At 26.4% G+C, this 25,098-nt stretch overlaps 1 protein-coding gene across 1 annotated transcript; it reads right to left on the reverse strand.

Annotated features, from left to right (window-relative positions):
* Positions 1 to 2,748: 2,748 nt before the first annotated feature.
* On the reverse strand, positions 2,749 to 23,032 carry LOC107443959 (lachesin). The gene is made up of 7 exons (XM_043053586.3): positions 22,849 to 23,032; positions 11,444 to 11,553; positions 10,921 to 11,049; positions 9,726 to 9,825; positions 7,106 to 7,378; positions 5,526 to 5,816; positions 2,749 to 4,316 (listed from the first exon to the last, which is right to left on the reverse strand). Exons 1-7 carry the CDS (start codon positions 22,904 to 22,906, stop codon positions 4,177 to 4,179), a joined length of 1,101 nt encoding a protein of 366 aa, XP_042909520.2. The 5' UTR covers positions 22,907 to 23,032; the 3' UTR covers positions 2,749 to 4,176.
* Positions 23,033 to 25,098: the final 2,066 nt, after the last annotated feature.

Genomic DNA, 25,098 nt, shown 5'->3' on the forward strand with positions numbered 1-25,098 from the left:
ATGTAACTCAATATTATAATTCAGGAGAAAATGAAATATAATCTTAACAATATGTTGTAAATGAAAATGGAATGTTTTAATTGCATTTAGAGCTCACACAAAAAAAAATCAATCTGAGAACAAAACTATTAGTTTTAATAAATACAAATATTTCATTTAAGTTGTAATTAAATTCTCAAGAAAAAACTGAATGAATACTACTGTCTATTGAACATTGTAAATAAGTGGAATGTTTCAGTGCGATTCAAAGCTTAAAAACTACTTTGAATTATATAACACAGATTATTACAGAAGCAGTAAAAGGTAATAATGTAAATAATTTTAAAAATACCTAGTTCTAACAGCAAAATAAATGTTTAACTATTTCAAAAAATTGTATTTAGACTTATTAGGGAAAACATAAACCTATATAATATTGTTATAAAGAAATTTTTAACCACTGTAAAGCTAAATAAATACAATAGACTGCCTATTACTGTCTACACAAAAAATACTGTCTATTAAACACTGTAAATAAGTGGAATGTTTTAGTGTAATTTTTAACTTAAAAACCTCGTTTTTAAATTATAAGAAACAGATTATTACTGAAGCAGTAAAAGACAATAACAAAGTCAATTTTAAAAATACTTAATTCTAGCAACCAAATAAAAATAAATGTTTCAAAATATTGTATTCAAACTTATTAGGGAAAACATAAACCTATATATTATTGCTGCAAACTTTTTAACAGCAACTAAAATATATTGCTAAATAATTCGAAACTTCTTATTCAGAAAAAAATCATATCAAAAATAGAACAATAAATGTCAATAAATTTTCATTCGAGAAAGATTTTTAAAAAATCAATAACATAACCTATGTAAATGAATCTGAACCAGTCATTTTAGAAGCAGCATATGACAGAAAGCCATCTTTATAATGCATTATCAAAATAATCAAATAAGTTAAATTCTAAAAATTGCACAAGACGACAAAAACCTAATGTAAACATAAACTGTTATGTCAAAAATATCAATACTTCCACATCAAAAGTAAATGGAATAGTTTTATGGGATTAACTTAAAACAAAGCAAACTTAAATATATGTATGCATAAAATTTCAGTTTATACAAAAAGAAATTTTACTAGTCAATCTTAAAAACACCTGGCAACAATTTATAAATTTCCTAATAATTACATTAGTTATTTGTACAAAATTGAAAATTTATACACAAAAATTTAAAACTTAAAGCATTTTATTTTAAGAAGCATAATTCGATTTTTTACATTTTATTTTATCACATAATAAATAGAAATAGATTCATGGTGTAAATATAGCTAACAAAAAGAAATTTTTCTCACAAAAATAACAAAACGTTTAAAGTGTGAAAAAAATAAAACTTAATGTACTTTAAAAAAGAAAGAATACAAGAACTTTCTGCATCAATTAATATGTAAATTCAGATCACTAAAAAACCACTGTTGTGTCGTCACTAGCCGAAGGCATATCATACAAATACCTCAACCATACCATAGAAATATATATAATAAATGGAAATTTTTAAGACACTTGAGCAATTAAATAAATAAATCAGGAATGATTAACTTGAATGGGATGAATGTTTAACCAAAACCCAAACAAAAATATTTTGATTAAATATCACACATATAAAACAACCAACACCTTATGAAGAGAAAGTTTGATTAAGAGCTCGAATAACAAAATTCGATTTAATAAAACCATTTTTGAAGCATTAGTTTCTTAGTTGGCATACTTGATTTAGTCGATTTGTTTTTAAATCCTGGATATAAATCATATGGTTTTATTTTTTTAAATCATTGATTTGAGTCATAAATATTTTCTTCTATACACTTTAATTTATAAACCAGTTTAATAGCACAGTTTAATTTATAAATATATTCTTAAGCTTGTGATGTCCTTTAAAGTCTGATTGAATATTGAAATTGAAAGTTTCTAAAATTGAAATAATCTATTGTTAGAATCTAATATGATAATAAGGATGTAATATTGAAAGTTTTGACCAAAGAAATAATGAGAGGGAAATGAATGGAAACTATTATTTGATGTTCAAAATAGACTAAAATATTTAAAAAAAGCACTAAAAGTTACAGGAAATTTTTAAATAAAACTTTTTTAATATATGTAAGCTATATGTTAAATAATTTGCCATTTTTTAAACATATTTCAATTATATATTTTTAATTTTATGTTTATTTAAATAGAAGTATTTTTCAACATTTTAGAATTTTAGTTCGCAGATATAAATAGTGAAGAAAAAGTAAAAAGATAATTTTTTGATAATTAACGGACAAATTGGATCTTTGTCCTTACAAATCTATGAGGCTTGAATAAAAAGAACTATGATTTAATTTATTCCGTGATTAGTCAGTAATCATTATGAAACAATTTTAATCAATTTAGATAGAAATATTAAGTACTTAAGTTAAAATATTGTTATGATACAATATTAAGCATTGTTAATGCTTTTTATCATAGCTTTAATAAGTAACTGTAGAAAAATTGAAAATAATCTTATTTAAATAAAATAAAAAAATAATGATTTTTTGTTTATATTTTACTATTGGCAAAAATTCTGATTTTAAAAAAAAATCATAATTTTTACCAACCTTGTTAGTAGTAAAATAAAAGCAGCTAACATTGTTTTAAAATAATTATAAATTGATGTATTTAAGCATAAACTGAAGCTGTGTAGTCAGCAGAATCAACTATGACTCCAGATTTATCCGAATGCTTAACTCCTACACTTATGCTCAATAAATATTTTTATTGAATCTTTGGAAAGTATAGTATTTGTTACTAAGTATAAATATTCATTTTAAACTATGCATTTTAATTTTTATACTATTATTAAATTACATTTAATACATAATTAGTTTTATGATAAATTAATTAATTTTAATACACAGGGATTACATCAGATAATAAATTACACTTTTTAATTTGTTAAATTAATTAAAGTAATAAATAGTTTGGCGATAAGTTAATGGTCGTAAAATTCATTCAATATGTGTTCACATAATAATAAAAAAAAATTGAAATAATTTTCATTATATGAAAGACTTGTTTTTACCTAATGTTTACCAAAAACTGCAAGACCTAATTTGCAACTAACCAAAACTGCAGAGAGGAATTTTTTTCGAATACTAATTCATAACCCTTCAATAAACACAGGTAATTAGAAGATAATAATATAAGATGAATCCAACGAAAGTCAATATTAAAAAAGCATAATCAGTATAAAAGTACATGCATAATTTGTAAAATAAAATGTATATAACACCGGCCATAAAAATAAAAACATTTAACGGAAAAGAAATAGCAACAAAACAATGATAGGTAACAAGTATGGAGTTTACATGAATAGGAATTACATTAACAATGATACGGAATGTATGAATAACACTTTCTAATATAATTTCTTAAGTAACAAAATTTTCAAATTGGGTAATTACTCTAAGATTACTCCCTTTTGTTAAAAAATAAAAATATTTTGAAAGACTAACTCACAACAATTTACTTAATTGAACCAAGCATTTTGCATTAAAGTTAGTTTGCATTGAAATTTCTCCTCAAAAGACAATTTTCCCTTTGAATAACAAGGAGGAAAACTACTTTTATGACAGAAAAAAACAGGTAACTCTTTATGGACTTAAATGCTCAGTCAGTTAAATGTAAATGACATCTAAAATTAAACAGCAAACATTGATTAAATTATTCTTTTAATGATAGCAATAAACAAAGATGCCAACTTAACCTTTTTAACACTCTTTGTTTGATACCTGTAAATAATTTTTCAAAAAATAACGTATTTCAAAATAGACAAATTTCAACAGAATTATGGTTGATTTCCAATAACTATTTATACTCATGATAACTATTAAATTTTTAAAAAAATCCTAGATTTATAATTGAATGCATTAATTAAACAGCTGAAAAAAATAAGAAAGAGTTAATAAAGTTTACGTAAATTGTTTTTATTAACAAAACCTAGTATTTGTATTTATTGGCATCTCCGTTTATTAAATAGTTTGAAAGTAGAAGAATGTATTATTATTTTTTTATGACTTCTTCAATTGTCTATTCACAAAATGATCATGACAGTAGTAAAGATTTATAAATGGAAATAAAAACTATGAATAGAAGTAAAACCATAATCAGAGGAAAACGGCCAATGAAACTAATGTTTTCATACTTAGAAGAACAGCAATAGCTATTAATGCATATGATCTGGAATTCACTAATGAAAAGGAACCTGACAAGCCACAAGCTGGTGGGCATTCAATTGAATAAGATTCTGAAATGGAGAAAAAAAAACTTAATTAGATTAATTATAAAATGCACTAAATACTACAAATCAATTAATTAACAATAATTCAATGAATTAATAATTCAGAATAGTTGCATGAATTTTTCCTAATTCAAAACATTGATTAAAAGGAAACTGTTGTTCTTGTACATTTCCGTTACATACATTATCATTAAGGAACTTAAAAATTATTTTTTCCTCTTTTTACACTTTAGTGAGCACTTTATTAATACCTCTCAAAATATCATGTTTATATTCAATTTCATTCCAAGTGTCAGGCAGCATGCCTAGAGTATCTGAACTGATAACTTTCACAATCCTGAAGCTAAGATTAGAACATCATACAGCAAGGGTGGAGGAGATTAAGAATATATACTCATTGGTCCAAAGGACCAGTAGCCGAAAGATTTCGCTTGTCTGCACAGATTTTCACTAGCTCTTTCACACATCCCAATTAAAAAAAATTTACTTACATGTTTATAACGCTTACAAATTTCTAAAACAAAATAGTTTTTTTCAAAAACAATATTTAAGTTTTAGAAAATTAATTAAAAATATAAATTAAGTTTCATAAAAATTGAAATTTTATGATATAACATAATAAGCAATAAACATAACTAATAAACAGGTTTATTGTTACATATTTATAAGTAGAGCACTATATTGAAATTTTAAAAAAAATGAAATAAAAAAATTACGACAATACATAATATTCAAAATATTGAGGAGAAAACACAGGCCAAAGATTTTGTGACAAAAATGCAGATAAAAAAAAATCAGAGTTTAGTGGTCTTGGAAGAACGAACCATCTTTAATTTTGAGCGCTGTATACAAACAATAAAAATAATTTTAAATTGCTCCTTATGATGATACAACAGACCACAAGTTAGGATAATCAATTCCTTTATGTTAAAGGTGCACAACCTTTTTTTTGGGGGGGAGGGGGGTGAAGAGCTAGAGAAAAAGAGATTTTAGCTTTTGCAAGTCCACAATAAAAACGTTTTTAGTAAATATTACGTTTTACGAACTATAAAAAACATAAATATATGAGAAATAAAGCAAAGTAAATTAGAATGAATTCTATAAAGAGAAAGAGAGAGTGATTAATTTTAAATTAAAAAATAAGATAATTTTAAAGATAATTAATTTTTAATTATTAAAATTAGTTATTTTAAAAATATGATGATTGAAATTTACCTTCAAGGGTAATAAACTGTTTGTCTTGACCTAACTTGTTTATTGCTTTACATGTATAAACACCATAATCATCTTCTTCAATAGCAGCCACTCTAAGTTTCGTTTCAAGAAAACCAGATTCAGAACTAAATGTTGTAATAAAATGCTCTCTTTGGTTATCAAATATTTGGAGCTGCTCTTTAAGCCATAAAATAGATGGTTCCGGGTATGCTTCTACTTGGCAATACAAATCCATGTCATATCCTAATGCTTGACGGTAAACTTTTCTAGGAACAGACACTACAGGTGCAACTGAAAATGATAAATTTATAAGGATTTGTTGATGATATTTGTAATCATATCTAATATAAAGTTCCACCCATTCCCTTATTTTTATAACTTTTTTATCCTATTTAAGTAAACAGTTTCTTTTTTTAAAAAAAAAAGAAAATAGACATAAAAAAAATTTAGATAACAAATTTAAACTTATTGTTATTTAACGTTAATGATTCTAATGTTTAAGAAAAAACAGCCACTTCTATTTCTATTTCAAATTATGTTAAAAATTCTAAAATGAAAAGTGACAGCAGAAAACTTGCAATGCAGAAGCCAAATGCAAGCTTTGGATAATCAATGTGCATCCCTTTTCTTTATTAATGGGAAAAAAACTACATAACTTGAATGAGAAAATTTATTAATGTTTTTCATAAACTCCATTAAATTTTGAAAAAATACCGAAGTCATAACATTAGCATTCCAGATGGAAAAAGCTCTCATTCAAGACGTCAAAAGATTTCAATGTTTTGGCAGTTTTTATTTTTCCTCTAAGGAAAATCTTCTGTAACCAAAACACATTGAAAAATGTGGTACACAAATTTATTCTAAAATTTGATGTGACAATAATGAAAAATAAAGTAATTGTTAAACAATAAGTAAAAAATAATTGATTTAATTTTTCTATAGAGAAAAAAGAGAAAGTTAAAAATCTAATATAGTTTAATTTTATTAAAGACGTCAAAATGTGCGAAACTGAAAATGTTTTTTTATTCAAGAATCTTATGCAGACACTTTTTTTTTTTTAAATTTTTAATCCAAATCGGAACTATAGAATGATTAAAGAGTCTTTTCATAAAATAGTTTGATTTCACTTAATTCTATTCATTTAAAATGGATAGTGAATTACCTGCTATGCAATTAAGTGAAAAGTGGCAGTGGTGTGGTGAATTTTCTTGCACTATTTTTTTTCACTTGCATGAAGTTAAAGTACAACTATTTTTGCATTTAAAGCATTACTCATAGCTATCTGTTTAAATAACTAATTTAAAACTTACAAAAACAAATTTATTTACACTTTAAGAATGAATCTATTTTATTTAATGTACATTTGCAAAGTAATTTTAAACATTTTTATGGTATATTTTAAGGTATTTTTCAATGTACCTTTTTTAAAGTACATTTCCATAAAATTTTTGTAAAAGCTGTTAACTTCATAAGCACTCGTAAATCATAAAACAATATTAATGACAAAAAAAATAGGATTAGAAAAAAATTGCAGCATGATAATGTATAGTAACTTTTAACATCAAAAGTTTCAAACTTACATTCCACCTCAACACCAACATGACGTCGAGCACCTTTCCCAACACCATTATCAGCCACACAATAATAAGTCCCTCTGTCATGTTTACTAATATTGTGGATAGCAAGAATATTTCCCCGATAGACAGCTCCTCCTGTGGGTAAGATATCATTGTTTTCACGTCTCCAAGATACCTTTGGTTCTGGATATCCTGTAGCATAACAGTGTAAGAAAACTGCTGCTCCTGATGTTGTTTGAACTGTTTGTGTGCTGTTGTCCAGAATCGCTGGAGGAACTAAAAGCAAATCATAATTTTAACATGTAACCAAGCATTGTAAAAAAAAACTTATATTGTAGGTATTTTATAGCAACAGAGTTGGCAAAAATCATGATTTTTTAAATAAAATTGGAATTTTTATTTTTATTTTAGTTGGGTTATTTCTATTCAAATTGAATTATTTTTTTCTTACTTTTTTCCCATTCTTTTAGCAAAGCAAAAGTTAAGCACTTTTATGAACCTTTTTCTGAAAAAATTAAGGACTTTAAAAATATTCGCGTATGATTCGCGATTTTAGTTTCTAAATAATAAATTTTATATAAACTTAAAGTTTTTTGTCAAAAAGCTTTGTTTACAAAATTAAATTATATAAAATTACGAGGCTTTATGCCCTACTTTTTGTTCATTTTAATTTTTGAAGTAATATGAGTCTTAAAACAATGGAATGTAAAGTTTAAATGGGCCTTTCATGTTATATCATTAAATTTAGTAAAACTATTTCTTAGTCATTAGGTTTTAACTCTTATATAAATATACATATTTTTTTCTGTTTATTTACAAATATTTTTCCCATGTGTTTTGGATGTTCCTTCTCTAAAAAAAAAGAGATACCATTTTGTTTTCGTTTGCATAAGAAAGAATAACAAAAATTTTTCTATTTTAAATTTAATAAGTAATAATAAAGAAGGTACGTTACAATGCTACACACTACATTAAGGACGTCTCCAACTGAATGACTGTTCACATAGAAATCGCAGGTATTCGTCTGATACAACAACGCTCCCTATAGTTAGTTGCAATTGCGAATTGCTTATCGAATATACATATGACACCAGTGACAGTGCCAATTATTTACCTTTCTAAAAAAATCAATAAATAAAAGAAATAATAAAAAACAATTATAATGTTAGCACTGATATAATCATATTATTAAACAGGAGCCGCCAAAGAAGTATCAGGTAAGTTTTGCAAACCCGGGTCGGGTTTTTTAAAAAACGTTTTCAGATTGTTAAAAGTTAACGTCATTCAGAATGTAAAAATTAGAGTATGAAACTAATTGGTATTCCATTTTTAATGATTTCACAGAAATTGAATTATACAATTAAATGCATAAATTAAGATTTGCAATTATTATATTAAAAGAAAGAGTAAATTATTATAAAAAAAATAAATTATATTAAAAAAAAAGAGTAAATAAAGAAATTTGGTAAAAACAACAAGTCTTTATATTTTGCTACTAGATCAGCAGATGTGTTATATTTACTTTTATAATGAACTTTAACAAACTTATTTCCATCTAAACCTGTTATTAGGAATTAACTTAATATAACGTTTCTAATTATTATCGCGAAACACATGAACTAATTTTAAAGCAACCAAAAATTGAAAAAAATTAAAAACAGTGAAGTAGGGATGTTGACTGAATAAAATGAGTATTAAAATCTAAGGACCTTTCAGTTGAAGAAATTTAAATTTGTACGTAACAATCTGCTGATCCTTAAGAAATAAAAATAACAGTGTAATAATCTAAAACTTTAAAATTATTTTACAATGCAACAAAACAAATAGTTACCAAATATTTAACTTTCGTGTTAGAAGCAAATCATGCTTTCTTATTTAGTACTCAAGGGAAAAAATTTAAAATATTTTTGGAAAAAAAAAACTTGGTTTTCATCAAAAACCCAATAAAACCCAAGTTTTAGATGAAAAAATAATTTATATCATTCAAAAATATTATAACTAAAATTATTTTTGTTTTTTACTAAAAAGGCAAAAATTATTATTTAATAACTGCAAACCAACTGCCGAATAAATAAAATCATAGTTTCTTTTTTATTCAATATCTACACCCTCATGAATCATAATAAAATATCATTTTTTATATGCACTAACTACACATTTAATTAACTTTAAAAATACTTGTAATTACAGAAATTTAAAATTAAATTAGTATAATTGAAGCATATACATTAATAGCAAATTATTTGACATGTATCAAATAACAAATTATAATTTAAAATTTTTCACACAACTTTTATTCACATTTAGTTTATTATCTTACTTTTTATACATCAAATAATAATTTACATGCAAGTTCCTTTCATAATTTCTCTAGACCAAACCTTCATTATCAATGAAATCTAACTTTGAAAAATAATAATAATAATAATTTTAAGAATATAATGACAAATTATAGTTTAAAAATATTTTCTACTAAAATCATGAATGAAAAAAATTTACAAAATAAATAAATAAAAATTAAGTTTAAATTGCAATTTCACTTAAATTGTAAGAATAAAACTGATAAGAGGTAAAAACAATTAATGGAACAGCTTTAAAAATGATATAAAAAGTTTATTCTTACTTCTAATATAGACCCAAGAATCTTCAGTTAACTTGCTAGATGACGCAATTACTACTTGGCATTGATACAATCCTGTATCCACTTTTTGAACTTTTGTAATCTAAACATAAATAGTTTAGTTTTAAAATTACTTCAATAACTTTAGATTTAACTAATAGACAGAGTTATAGATTAAAGATACAATTATTACAAGATAAATTAATATGAATGGAAACAGTAGATCTAATTTTATAGATTAAATCAGAGACCGTTAAACTTTTTTCATCATCGCCCCCCCCCCAAAAAAATTTCTCTTATCAACACCTCTATAATAAAAACTACCCGTTTTTTTAAATTATTTATTTTGACAAAAGCAAATTTTTACATTACTCAATGAGAAAGATGATATTTGACTAGATTAGCCCAGCTTGGCTTGAAATTAGATCATTTCAATTTTAAATGGGCCTAGAGCTCCATATTCAAATTATTTCTCTGCTTAGTAAATTTAGTTTTAAAAATACCTGAGTAGCAATAGCTGTAGGTTACTAGATGGCTGAAAGGATCAATGAAAATAATAGATTTAATTTTATTGATTAGATTATAAAATGCATTAAAGAGTAGCTTTAGGTGAATGAAAAAGATTAATGTATTGCCGAGAAAATAACTTGTTATTTAATAGATACATAATTTATTCATCACGAGCAATTGTAATTTCAATGTTAAAACCTAACATAAATTTGAATAATAGTTGATATTAAATATTTTTTTTGTATATATAATAGAAATTATTTAATATTATTTTAAAAAAAGACCTGATTTAGTTGATAAAGTAAAAACTTAATTTGCTTCAAAAATTATAAGGGAGGGGGAAGTAAATATGTTTCAAACACACAATATTACGTATCTTATCATGAACTTGTAAGACGTGATTCATTCACATCTAGTAACTTTTGAAAAAGAGCATTTGAAACATTTTTCCACCTTTATAATCCTAGAAATAAATTTTTTACATTATCAAGAATATCAGTTTCTTAGGATTATTTATCTCAATAATCCTGATTATTAAGACTTAAGTGTACTATCAAACAAAATCAAAGTTAAAGTGCAAATATCAAACAAAAGTAAGGAAATGCTTTTATTTTCATTTTATAGTCTAAAAGCAATTATCATATCATAGCTCAATAAACAAATTCACTTAAACAGTTTAGTTATTCACCTGTAGGGTATATGTGCTACTTGCTTCATCATGACGAATGGAATATCTTTGATCAGGAATGATTTGAGTACTACCACTAGATATTATGGAATTGGCACCCGTTTTGTTATCAACTTTGACCCAAAGAACCTATTAAAAGAAATAAACATATTTAGACATTAATAGCATTTCATTTTGTTCAATTGCTTAATATGTTACATATTGTAGTAGGTACATTGTTCGCCACAAAATTATAATTTATTATAAAGAATGATTTTATTCTTTTATATAATGTATTTTAGTTTAAATTTTGGAGGGTAAAAAAAAGTTATATTTAGCTAAAAGTGATAAAATCCTCAACAAAATTAAACTTATCTTAAGAAAACATTTCAAAAATATTACTTTTCGAATACTTTACTTGAAGTAAAAAAAAACCTAAAATATAGCTTCAGATACTATAAAAAAAAATTATAACATAGACAACTCATGAGGAAAATAAATTATGAGGAATATAAAATTGAGAGTTATTTATAAATATATTTACTGGATATCCAGAGGCCCACTGTACAGAACAATGAAGGTCAATTGTGTCCCCAACATTTGCATATTGCTCTTTTGTGATGTAAGATATAGATGGATTTTGTTGTCCAAGAACTAAAAAATAAAGAGAAAATTATATAGTTAAACATTCAAATTGAGTGGGGTTATTCAAACATTGCGCAAGTACATTATTAGTGCTTCGAACTTTTTCATCTCCTTTCAGAAGAACAATAAACAACTCGCAAGCCTGTCTCATGCTTAAAAGTGAACTTTTAAGCATCAGCTTTTGAGTAGGACAATTAGGAAAAATTTATTTAATAACTAATTCGATTTTGATAATTTTTATATTAAGACCACGCTTTTAAGTATACAGATTAACATCGAACAATAAAAATACTTTAAAAATAAATATTTTGCAACCAGGGTTGGGGTTTTGGACGTCCTAAACTGGTTTTGGACAGGACACGTGGGTTTTACTGTCTTAAACTGGGTTTTACTGTCCTAAACTGGGTAAAACTGTCCTAAACTGGGTAATACTGTCCTAAACTGTCTTAAAGTGTCCAAAACCTTGAACTTTGGTAAAAGGTAAAAATTCTATAGGTGCAACCATTGTACACATAATAATTACATGTATCAATAAATATTTGATATTTTTTATACAATTTATTATAACTTATTAAAAGAAAATAATATAATATAATAGGAAAAGGTTTAAAATTTTTGAAGCTCCACAATTCAGTGAACAACAAAAGTGAATACCTAATCCTTTAAATATAACTATGCTTTTAATACTGATAAATAATATTTTTGCATAAGGATAAATATGGCAATATTAAAAATAATAATTTTTCTTAAAAAAAATACTAAATTTGTTCAAAAATTAACCTTTTATTTTTCACAATATTTTTTTTAAAAAATTTGATAATTTCTGCATCTCGGGATGATAAAAAAGACATCTATTTTAAAAAAAATTGCTTTTAAATATAAATACATAAGTTTAAATTGAAAATACAAAATAACTGAAAAATGTATTAACAGTTTTAAAGGGCATAACATCAGTTTCAGTTACTGACACTGGTGATGTATCACCCCTATGCTAAAAGAATTGAACATGAATGAAATAAAAGCATTCTTGAATAGTACTATAAATAAATAAACCTGTTTATGACGAACCAAGCACTTAGTCCTTAATATTTTAACCTGTATGGCAAGGTCAAACTTCAGTTATGTACTATTGAATGAGAGGACCAATTAAACTTGATTACTGATTAATCTTCCTTTGTTTAAATTGAAGAGTCAAACAATATTAATAAAACATTATACTTTTAAAAACAAATATTCTCTAGTATATTTAATTATCAATATGTTATTAGTTCTATGTTTATTTTACCTCTTAAATATTGTTCAGAAAAAATTGTGACATAATTTGAGTAAAAGGGTTTTGGACAGTTTAAGACAGTTTTGGACAAAGGGGTTTTGGACAGGACGGTTTAAACCAGGGTTTAAATCATGGATTAATCCATTCTGTCCTAAACCTTGCCAACCCTGTTTGCAACAGTTTTAAATTGTTAAGACATTGAAAAATGTTATTACTATCCTCTCACTTTGCTTTAAAAGCAAAAGAGAAAAAAATTCTGAAAACTTAAGAGTTATTAAGTAAATGTAGGAAAACATTTTAAATAATATTTAATTGAAAATTTACTTAATATTTTTTAAGACAATAGATTGTACCTAGAATTTTGAAGAAATATTAAAAATTTACATAAGAGTTTTTACCCTTCTATTGCAAAAACATCTTTGTACCACTTATATTTTTAAATTACCTTAAGTAAGACCTCATTTTGTAAGCAAATACATAATAATTTTAAACCAAAACTCCTGTTTGTATTTTTAAAATGTGTTTTTATGTGTGGAGACTGTAATTATAAAAAGATGCAGTGATGACAGTAAATTAGAAAAACACCATATTTTTTTTTTTTTTTAATTTTAAGATATTTTCTTCTGAACAACACCATGTGCTTGATAATTTAAAAACATAATAGATATTGTTTGTTTTACATTTTAAAATATAATTTGTAAATTTAATCCAAATTGTTTATGGTTTAGAAAATGGCTCAGGTGGCATTCTTTAAATGACACATGCCATTTTTTTATCGCCTATATTTACATAATTTATCATAAATTTAGAAATGGTAATGAGTAATTAGTTGCAAATTTATTTATTACTTAAAACTTTGTTTTTAAACACTGACAAAAAATCAAAATTACAAAATTTAGATATAAATGTTAGAATTATTACTTAAAGCAATTATGCAGAAATTCAAAATTATTCAATTAAGAAGAGTGAAAGAGAACACAAAAATGTCATGCTAACTTTAAATTAATAATTAAATAGATAAATTATAAATAAAAATACACTAAAAATTTCAAAAAAAGAAAATTTAGCAATTTGATCCAGCTATAGACATAAATCAAATATAATTGGAACACAAAACAATAACTATCTACACACTTGTAAGTAAATTATCTTAACTGTATCTCAATAACATTAAAATAACAGCCATAAATTTCCTCTTAAATTTTAAAATTTTTCATTCTTATGTTTATTAAATATGTTCTTACAGACAAACAATAATGTCATTTTATTATTGTTTGAAATATAATGGGAAAAAAACTATGTATACTGACATAAATCAAACGCAACAGAATGTTTTCAAATAGTAAAACAATTATGAACCCTTAGGTAATTATTGCCCCCTTTCAGTACATTTTAGGTTTGAACAATAATTACAGGAAAAGTAATTAAAATACCATAGATTTTGCCAAATGAATGAAAGACTGTTTCATTTCTTTAAAACTATCCATATTCATAAAAGTAAGTTATTACATTTAGTACAAATCAAACAAATATTTAACTGCTTGCAATTTCTTAGAAGAAAATTAAGAGACAGTAATTAATTTCAATTAAGTCACCAACAGATTTATTAAGGTGAAATTACATTAATTACCCTTAAATTAGGGGTGCACAACCTTTTTCAGTGAAGGGCCACATGCACAGCAGATTGACCAATCAAGGGCTGCATGCCAAAGTGTTTAGACCGACATATTGAAAGCAATTGTTGGTGCTGATTGTTATATAAACATCATTGTTTATATAACAGTAAATTCTTTTTGTCGGTTAACCTTGTAATCTCTTTGCAGAAAATACAATACTTTAAAGCGTTTAAAATTAGAAAATGCAAAACTGATTACTTAAGAAGGAAAACAGAATTCGAAAATCAGAATCAATTTATCTGAAAAAATTTAGATAAATTGAAATAATTAAAAAACTATGGAAAAATTGAAATTTTTTTATCACACTACAAAATACAGAAGTCCATTTAAACATAAATTTTAACGTTAAATTTTTTTTCATAGAAATAAATTTCAAATAAATAAATATTCTAGTTATTAATATAAATTCAAGTTACATACTTTGATTTAAAGAAAGTTTATAGGGTTAAAAATGATTAAAACTAAAACAAAACCCCGTGGAAAATAAGATTTACCATTTATTAGGGAATGTACTTTAAGACATTACTTTTTCAGACATTTTTATTTTAAATTAATAATAAGAGGCTGAGAGAGGGAAGAAAAAGAAAGAAAGAAAACACATTAAATTTTAAGGAACTATATTCCTTAATAATAAAAAACTATTAAGATACTTGTTTGCAACTTTTTATGACGAATATATTTTTAACATAACACTTACTATTTACAATTAATACACAATCAACTAACAATCAATAAAATTTACATTACTTTACGACACTTATCTTAATTAAATTTTTTATACAGTTAAAATTTAATGATATACAAATCATTTCCCAGCATATAATCATAAATGATATAAAATGCTCCAAGAAGGTAGAAAATGGTTTAAAAAATTTCTTAATGGTTATACTGTAATTTGCAAAATTTTTGAATATTGTGATAATTTTATCTACTTGATTATGTGATATTTTTTGAGCCATTAGATGAAAATGTAATGATTGTATTTAAAGACTACTCTGTAATTTTGAACAGGCCAAATTCATTCTGGAAAACAGTCTTTCGACAGAAGCTGTTGTTGTGGGTAGTATTAAACTTAGAGCAAATAACATAATCAGTTTTGGAATTTGTCCTGGATGGTGTTCTTCCTTTCTGGGTTTTTAAATCGCGGAAATACAAATAGCGATGTGTTATTTTTTAATTGATTGAATATGAATTGCTATGTGTTATTTTTTAATTGCTTGAATACGAATTGCCATGTGTGATTTTTAAATTGCGTAAATAAAAAACTCGATGCTTGTTTTTCAAATCGCGTGAATACGAATCGTGTGGCTTTTAAATTGCGAAAGGACTACTAACAACACTTGATTTTTAAAATGCATGAATATGAATCGCGATATATGGTTTTTAAAACGCGTGCATATTAATTGCGAGAAAAGTAGCAACGGATGATATTTTAAAATCCAGAACACAAATCGCGATATGTGATTTTAAATCCCGTAAATACGAAGCGCGATGGATTATTTTTAAATCTCGTTAATATTAATATGAAATGCGATGCGCAATTTTCAGAGAGCGTAAATACAAATTACGATGTAATTTGTATTTACGCTCTACGATTTACGCTACGATTTAAATTACCTGTGACAACAAAAAGAATAGGTTCGATGTGTGTTGTTAAACTTGCACGTGTTCATGGGACTAAAGAATTATGCCGTGTTTTGAATGATTTTTTTTTGCAAAACGGACCGCGTTTAATATAAACACGCAATGCGATGCGCAATTTTCAGATAGCCAGGGATGAGATTAGCCAAAAGGCAAAAAAGCTGAATTTCCACGATAGTAAATTTTATGCAAGCGCAACCCTTTAATAATAAATTCCAGACAGTTTAAGGTAATAAATAATGTGTTGACATATAATTGTGTACTAATCTATTATTATATAAATGATTACATTGATACTTAACATTTAGTGAAAATAAAAATTACCAATTGAAAAAATAAAGCTGAAAATTATATTTTTCCTCAGTTCACATAAGAGACAATTATTACTTGAAAAACTACCTGGTTTAGCAAATTAAAACTACTGAGAATATACATTAATATTTCATTTCTTTTAATGAATATTGTTATGTGATTTATAGAAAATATATCAGTAATATTACTTTCTAAATTATATTGGAAAAAAAAAAACTTTAACAATGTACTGAATCATTATGTTCATATTATAGTCGAATCTAACTAGAGCCAGGGTTCGCCAAGTGGGCCCACTTTGAAAAAACCCGCCCGGGTTTTATTGGGTGGGCCCACCTTGAAAAAACCCACTTGGAACAATAAGTGGGTTTTTTCAAAAAAAATTTTTTTTTTTACTAAAACTTATTGTTTCACATTTATTTTTATATAATTTATTGTGCAGCATAAATTTGTCAAATAGAGTTGCATGATTTATATGATTAAGTTTTTAATATTAGTAAAGTAAAAGAAACTCAAATATTCATATAATTTTTATAGTAGGTGCTATTGAAAACTTCAAGTGGGTTTTTTCAAAAAAGTAATATTTTAATGATATTAAATCAAATAAAAATTTAAATAGTATAGTCTGAAAAGATCAATTTTTCAACTATAGTTGCATGCTTTATATAATAATAAACAGGTAATATAATACATACAGGTAATATAATAATATAATATATTAAAAAAAATTGAAAAGAAACAATTTTTTTCTTTTTTTGCCAAGTGATACATTAACAAATTTAAACAGTTTTATTTTCTAGCTTAAAAAAAAAAAGCTAAAACTTTTTATAGGAGAACTTTTTAAAATTATTTATCTAAAAATGAAATCCTTTTCCTAGGGTTAATTATTTGAAAACAAATGGGACAAGTAACTGATACTCTTTATAATTATACGTAGTTTTAATTTCACTTTCTATTAATCTTATTATAGAAACATGCAAGACCATTAAATATTTATTTCAGTTTTTTATTTAACTCAAGTCAGATGAAATTTTAGTTTTTACTGATTGTAAATATTTACAGATTATAATTTTATAATGGGTAATATCCATATGTTTAATAAATATAGTAAATAAATGTGTGTGAAAACAAAAAGATTAATAAACTTGTTCCTTTTATATTACTGCATTTATATTTTATAATTCTTGAGTTAAAAAATTATGAAACGTAATGTACTTAAAAATAAAGAAGATTCAAATATGTATTAGTGATAATGCGTTATTTAAACTTAATATAAAATACATATAACCAGGGTTCCCTAAGTGGGCCCACTTTGAAAAAACCCACTTGGTGGTTTTTTTCACAAATTGTTTTTTTTTTTTTTAAAATTTGGTTCAATCTCCTAATACTATCATTGGACATATCGTTGAAGTTAACAAATATTTTAGAAATGTGCATCAAGCACATGGATGTGCAAATGAAAAAAACTGCTTGATGACCAAATGATACTAGGTGGAATTCATATTGTGAGCGCGTAAAAACTTTTGCCAATAATTACCATAAATATGAAGAGATTGTTCTAGAACAATTTTATATGTCAAAAAAATTAAATAATGTTGGGCTTTACCAATAAACTATCAATTGGGAAAAACAGATATCAATTGTTTCTGAAGCTTTAAAAAAGCTTCAACCAGAAAACATTTCAATTTCAGAACCTGTTGAAATATGAATTAACTTACTATCGTGTGATGAATTAGAATCCCATAAACATTTTGTTAAAAGATCAGGCTGTTCAGCCACATCATTTATCAGCATCCTCGATCCCGAAACAAGGGGACAATTTTTAAATGATGAACAAGACCAATTAGCAGAAAGCTGTCTTTCTAAGCATCATCCAGAATTTCTGCCACGTGTTGTGGCATCCAAAATTTCCGATCTTGAATACTTTCCAAAATCAATGATGCTTGACACGGTTATTGAACAGTTTTCATCAAAAAATAGTGGAAAATTATGGCAAAAAAAATAAATAAATAAGTAAATAAATAAAATTCCTAGCTTCCACAAAATTTCTGTCAATTCTTTTTTCTTTGCACTCAGCACCAGCATCCTCTGTCTCTATCGAAAGACACTTTTCAACTTTCGGTTTGGTGCAGAGTAAACTTCAAAATAGATTAGGAATAGATAAAGCTACAAAACTCGTAAAAGTGTATTGCCATCTAAGAGAGAAATGTAGACACTTTGAATCTGTTGTATGATAATAATAATAAAGGAAAAAATTGACCTTTTTTTTAAGTTAACTCTTAACATCTGCTGACAATTTTTAACTATTTGGAGAAAGTTTATCACAATTAAAAAACAGTTAAAAATTAAAATATTACTTTTAAGATTTTTTAAATATTTTTAAGATTTCATTTGAATACAATTTATTTTGTTTCTTTTAATCATGTTTAAAAATATTGAAAGCAAACAAAAAAAAAATTATTAAGTTATACATTAAACAAAAATAAACAAATTTAAAGTTTTATTATCTGATTTTAAAAAAATGAGCTATAACTTTTTATATATGCTTTTTTATAATTTTAAGATTAATTTGTTTTTTGAAACTATAAAGTTAAAATGCATATATTTATCTAAATATTTGAAAAAAGGGACAAGTAACTGATACTCTTTATAATTATACATAATTTTAATTTCACTTTCTATTAATCGTATTATAAAAACATTGAAGACCATTAAATATTTATTCCAGTTTAATTTTATTACAGGTAAAAGTCAGATGAAATTTTAGTGTTTACTTATACAATACTATTTAATAAATAAAAATATTTTCACAGTAAAATTTATGAGCACTAAATGAAAAAACCCAATTTTCCCCGGGTTTTTTCAATAAAACCCAGGCGGGTTGGGTTTTTTCAAAATTCCCCGGGTTTTTTCAAACCCTGACTAGAGCCCTCTGAAACACATCAATAACAGTGAAGTAGAAATAAATAGTAACTCCTTAACATACAAAAATTGTTATTTTAGTTTGAAAAATTACATGACAATCAGCAACTGTTTAGATAATTGTTTTTTATTTGATAAGAATTTTGCATTTTATAGCATAAATAATAGCAATTATAAATAAAATTTCAATGATGAGTTAATTAACTCTTTTTCCAAAATTGATGTGATTGCTTTTGTTTGCTATATCTTTTATGCTTGCTATATTTAGTCGTTAGTCCATCTTCAAACATCTTGTGAGAAATCCTATTTTTACTTCTTTGCAAGCACAGAATGTAAGTTTTGAATATATTCCCTTCCGGTTTCTCTGATGTTGTAACACTTACATATACTAATAATCATCGTTAGAAAAACAGTCACCTTTATAGGAACTAATTAAAAAAAAATTTACTTCTTAAAAAATTCGGAAAATCTTATCTGCTGCGTGTAAAAGGGGAGAAAATAGCTAAAATAAGTAAAAATGAGAAAGGATTGGAAGCTATGCAGTTTGAATTTTCTGTTTCTCTTTGAAAATCGGTGAATTTTCTGAAAAAGCGGAATACTTATAAAAAAAAAGTGAAATTTTTAGAAAATCTGAACTTTTGATAAAAAAAAAAGCTGAAACTCAAGAGATAAAAGTGAAAAAAGCGGAAATCCGCTAAAAAGCGGAAAAATCTCATCCCTGAGATAGCGTAAATACAAATTACATTGTATGACTTTTAAATTACACGTGACAACAAAAAGAATAGGTTCGATGTGTGTTGTTAAACTTGCACGTGTTCATGGGACAAAAGAATTATGCCGTGTTTTGAATTATTTTTTTGCAAAACGGACCGCGTTTAATATAAACACATCTCGTTTTTTTTTCTTCCGGAAAGGTGTTGATTTGGCTAAGGTACGTAATTACTTTTTAAGTTACGAAAAAAATTAAAACTGAATCGAATTTCACGAGTTGTAATATTGTGTGAAAATATCAGGTATATTCTAAATCACAAATGAAAATGGAGCAATAAGGGAAAGAAGAAAAAACACGTTCGAAAAACCTCTTAAAAAATGCGTGTTAAAATCGGTACAACGCAAATGATAAAATCGGCACAAACAGAGCACATAAAAAATAATTATTTTAATGCGCGATTCAAAACTCGCTTGTTGTCAAACCATAGTATTAAAAATATTATAATCTTTTTAAATCACAGGAAAGCGTAATAACTACTAAAACAATGACCAAAATATTTTTATATTTCAGATGAAATTGGAGTAAATAAAGTCCATCAAAATTTTATGTAATTTAAATGCCGGATTTGAAATTAAAATGTCGCAATAGCGTATAAAAAATATCGGTACTTTCAAAACCTTGTAGAAATGTGTAGTAATAATTTCTAAAATAACGATTGAAAAATAATTTGATTTGCGATAAAATCGTTACAAGTAAGCCATGTCAAAAAATGGTTACCTAAATGAGCGATTCTTTACTCGCAATTCGCAATAATATCGTGCTAAAATATCGAAGTTTTAAAAACCGGGCGGAAATGTGCAGCAATAACTGTTGAAGAAAGGATCTAAAGTCATTTAGATTTTCCATGAAATTTGCACAAATAAAGCGTTTCATAACTTTCAAAAATCCCTATTTCAGAAACTACTTGAAAATGGGTAGCAATAACTACTGAAAAGTCATTGGAATCGGCACATACGAAAAGCGTCAAAAGTGGTAATTAAAATTCGTAAATCGTAATAATGATGTATTAAAAATTTTGGGATTTTTAAAACTATGCTGAAATCCGTAGCGTTAACCATCGAAAAACTACATTGATTGGGATTGGGTGCGTCAAAAACTTAAAAGTGTAAATTTAAATTACCGAATTTTTTTTTTATTATTCTTCAAAAACAAATACTTAATTTTTTTTTCATTTTGTTCAGATTGCGGCTGCGGGCCGCACATCGAGGGTTGGCGGGCCGCATTTGGCCCGCGGGCCGCAGGTTGAGCACCCCTACCTTAAATTAAATGGTATTGCAATTAAACTTCAGAGTTCTATAGAGAAAAGTAATCTTTGTAACCTGAAAGTTATATTTTATTCAAATAGAGCCAGAGATTACACAAAAGTTGGGAATGCATACAAAATGATGCTTAAGACAAATTATTTTTAAAATCTTTATTATCTGTATTTAAATAGACAGTCATACTATATCAGAATATGATGCATTTTTCTCTGTAACACTTTCATAACATAGTAAATTATTTAAAAAGTGCAGAAATATGTGTTGGGTACAGTAATGATATTTCACCTATTTTATTTTAAAGAAAATATAATTCAAATACAAAATGCATCTGATGCATATTTTTTTTTTTACTCCTTGTAAGTATTTTAAGCAAAACTTTCCGTTAAATAATGAAAATATATATAGGTATACAAGAGTCTGTCTAGGTTTTTCTGAGAGATACCTATTTTGTGAAAATTTAGACATAATTTGTGAAAATTAAAAATTACATTAAAAAATCAACAAAAAAATATGGACTTATCATTTCTTATGAGAAACAAAAATAAAATTTTAAAAGAAAGTATTTTGTGAAACTACTGTTTTACCTTAACTTGAATTTGTGAAGGTACCTACTGCTAAACAGTTTTAAATTTGGCTTGAACGGATCCCTAATATATATGCATATTTATTTATATTTTGTGTATATATAGAATATTTCCATATTGCGATTTGCCACACCAACTATAATCACCAAGGGGTCATATTGATTTTAAATAGAAATTTAAAAAATAGTAATAACATGTAGATACTAGACCGTGGGTGGTTACAAGTTATACCCTTTGAGTTTGTACCTTTCTGCGATGTTGTTTTTAATTTCTCATGGGCACCTGCCCAGAAGTTGCTAAGACATGGCGATTATTCTGCCACAAAATACCCCTAAATATATTTATATATATATAATATTGAGTAAATAACCCTTATGTACGCTTTCTTTCAAAAAAATGCAAAATATTTGAAATTTTTACCCTCGAAGTTTAATTATTTTTACACTTCAGTCGGATTTTTCTTCAGTAAATTGAACTTATAGTCTTTGTTTTCTCTTGTCAACAGAAATCAGAAAATCCCTATTGACTGTTATGAATGTAAGTTATATTTCAACGGCGAGTTTATTCGGCAGGTATCCAAAATATTTTCTAACAAACAAAATTATTTATACCAAATGCCGTTATATGGGCAGTTATTCTACTAAACATCTGGTCCAAAGAAAACGAAAAACAGTTACTTACTAATATTTTTACAAAACCATTAACACAGAACAAAAATTTTCATCCAAGGAAAACATATGGAACAATAATACCAAGATAAAAAGAAGAAAAATAAGTCAAAAAATTATATATTTGTTCATAAGGATGCGAAGTAGAAACCACACCCAACATATTAAATAGGCAATAGCAAATAATCAAATCTTACCAGCGGTACATAGCATTAAAGCTAAAGAAATTAAAAATAAGCACTCAATAAATTTCATGATTGATACACAAATGTACACTTAATCATTACAATTAAAAAGTAAATGCAATAACAAATAAACAAATTTTCTGTGTATATTTATATTTTAAGTTTATGAGACGCTTTTGGATACCTATTTCTATATTGCTTAGGCTTCTAAGCAACTACCTGCTGCTTATTTTTCTTGCTTAAGGGTCATTCACACTTACACAAAGAAGTCGCGTAGGCGAATTTGAAGATGCTATTGAGAGTCTGACTGGGAAGTTTCTTTCGCCGTTATCTATATGCTTATAGATCCTTAAATGTATGCTTACATAACAATCAACAAAACCCCGAGACTTTTTAAAACAACTCTAACTCTTTAACAAAAACATAGCACAGGTATTTGGGACTCCGTGGCCAAGCAGTATCAAACGTTATGCGAAGCGTGGAGGTAGAAGGGTTCGAATCCCGCCATAACGCTGACTGTCCCTTTTCTTAGAAAGAGATTATAAGCCTAAATTTAGTACTCAAGCCTGCGAATGTATGTAATTTCAATAAATAAATGTCATGCAGTGAACTAATCGTAAAGGCAAGATTTCAAGTTGAACACCGAAGTCAAGGACCCCTGACTGCGTTCAGTAAACGGATGAGTGACCACTTTAATTAGCCTGAGTAGGAACCAAGGGTACACAGTATCGGTTCTAGTTAAACTGTTCTACAGTAAAGTTCTCGACTTCGCGTGCAGGTCATTGGGCTACCAAAGCAGGGAAGTCATCCCCTCTGCAGAGGATCAAAATTGCAATAGCGTACCTTCGGATCATTCTCAGGAATGTTTCCCTGATCGTCGCCAATAGCCCATTGTGCAGCTCTAGTACGACGTAAATAAAATGCCTACATACCGACCTCAATAAATAAAGGTTTTTCTTTTTGTATAGAGGAGCTAGGATAGTCTCGGGATAAAACTCTCATTATACAAAAACAAACTTCCCTCCATTGTTGACAAAGAAAATGAAATAGTGCGTTATAAATTCTTTGCACATTAAACTTAACGTAAGAACAATCATAATTTGAATAAAATTATACTTGTTTATTCCAAAATAACAAATTCTTATTGTGAATGTGTCAGATATTGTTTATTCTTTAGGATTTGTTGTTGTTGTTTTTAATTTACGTCGCACTAGAGCTGCACAATGGGCTATTGGCGATGGTCTGGGAAACATCCCGGAGGATGATCCGAAGACATGCCATCACAATTTTGATCCTCTGTGGTGGGGATGGCACCCCCGCTTCGGTAGCCCGACGACCTGTCCGCGAAGTCGAGCACTTTACGGTAGCACAGTTTAACGAGGACCAATACTTATTCTTTAGGAAAAACTAGATGTGGTGTGCGTGTAATATTTACCTCCTTTTTTTAAAAAGCCACTGACATAAAGTCAAAGAAACTGAAGTGGTGGGGTCACATTCAGCGGATGAACACTAACAGAGTTGTGAGAAAAATCTTTAATTCAATCCCTGGAGGCTCTAGACCATGGGTCGCCAAACTTTTTTGATCATCTACCCCTATATAGTTTTTCGAAATCTCCATTGACCCCCATAAAAGAATATTTTCTGTTAATTAAGATAAAACTCTATTAGATACTGTGTTTGTACATTTATTTTATGATTTTAAACATTTATTAAAGTAATAGTACATAGTGTAACAATAGTTTTATAAAAAATATATTAATGTTGAAATTTAAATACCCTCATATTTATTAAATAATAAGTAATTATAAATAAGAAGAAATAATAAGTAAGGTTACTACAAATTTATTGCTTCTTAATCAATAAGATGGGTGTGCCTGGTGTTTTTCTTTTTTTTTTTTGCGAGATTCGCTATATTGTCGGAACTCCACATTTAATTTATTTCTGTACTTAGTTAAGATTGAATTTACGTGACTGAAACCGGCTTCAACCATATAGGAACTTGGAAATGCTGGCATAAATGACTGAGCTATTTCGTACAGTTTTGCGTTTTTTTGCATTATATTTATATTTGTCCAAAATTTGCTTATTGTTAAATTTTTAAAAATCGTCTTTGCTTCAAGATCCGATAACAATTCAGCAAGCTCATCTTGCAGGTTGATGTCCACGTTTTCAATTTGAGAAGAAAATGCCACAATAAGCCAATCAGGGATGTCAATGTTTTCCAAATCAACAAAGCGCAGCTTAAAATCATCGCTCAATTTT

The sequence above is a fragment of the Parasteatoda tepidariorum genome, chromosome 9 (genome assembly GCF_982258835.1).
Source record: "Parasteatoda tepidariorum strain Cologne lab strain chromosome 9, Ptep-v5.0, whole genome shotgun sequence".
Classification (NCBI taxonomy): domain Eukaryota; kingdom Metazoa; phylum Arthropoda; class Arachnida; order Araneae; family Theridiidae; genus Parasteatoda; species Parasteatoda tepidariorum.

Excerpts from the sequence above, each read along its gene's own strand:
- LOC107443959 (XM_043053586.3), bottom strand. The coding sequence starts at position 22,906 with ATGAAATTTATTGAGTGCTTATTTTTAATTTCTTTAGCTTTAATGCTA. Across the intron at positions 5,817-7,105 it reads TGTTGGTGTTGAGGTGGAAT|TTGCACCTGTAGTGTCTGTT; the intron begins GTAAGTTTGAAA and ends TATCATTTTCAG. Across the intron at positions 4,317-5,525 it reads ACAGTTTATTACCCTTGAAG|AATCTTATTCAATTGAATGC; the intron begins GTAAATTTCAAT and ends TCTCCATTTCAG.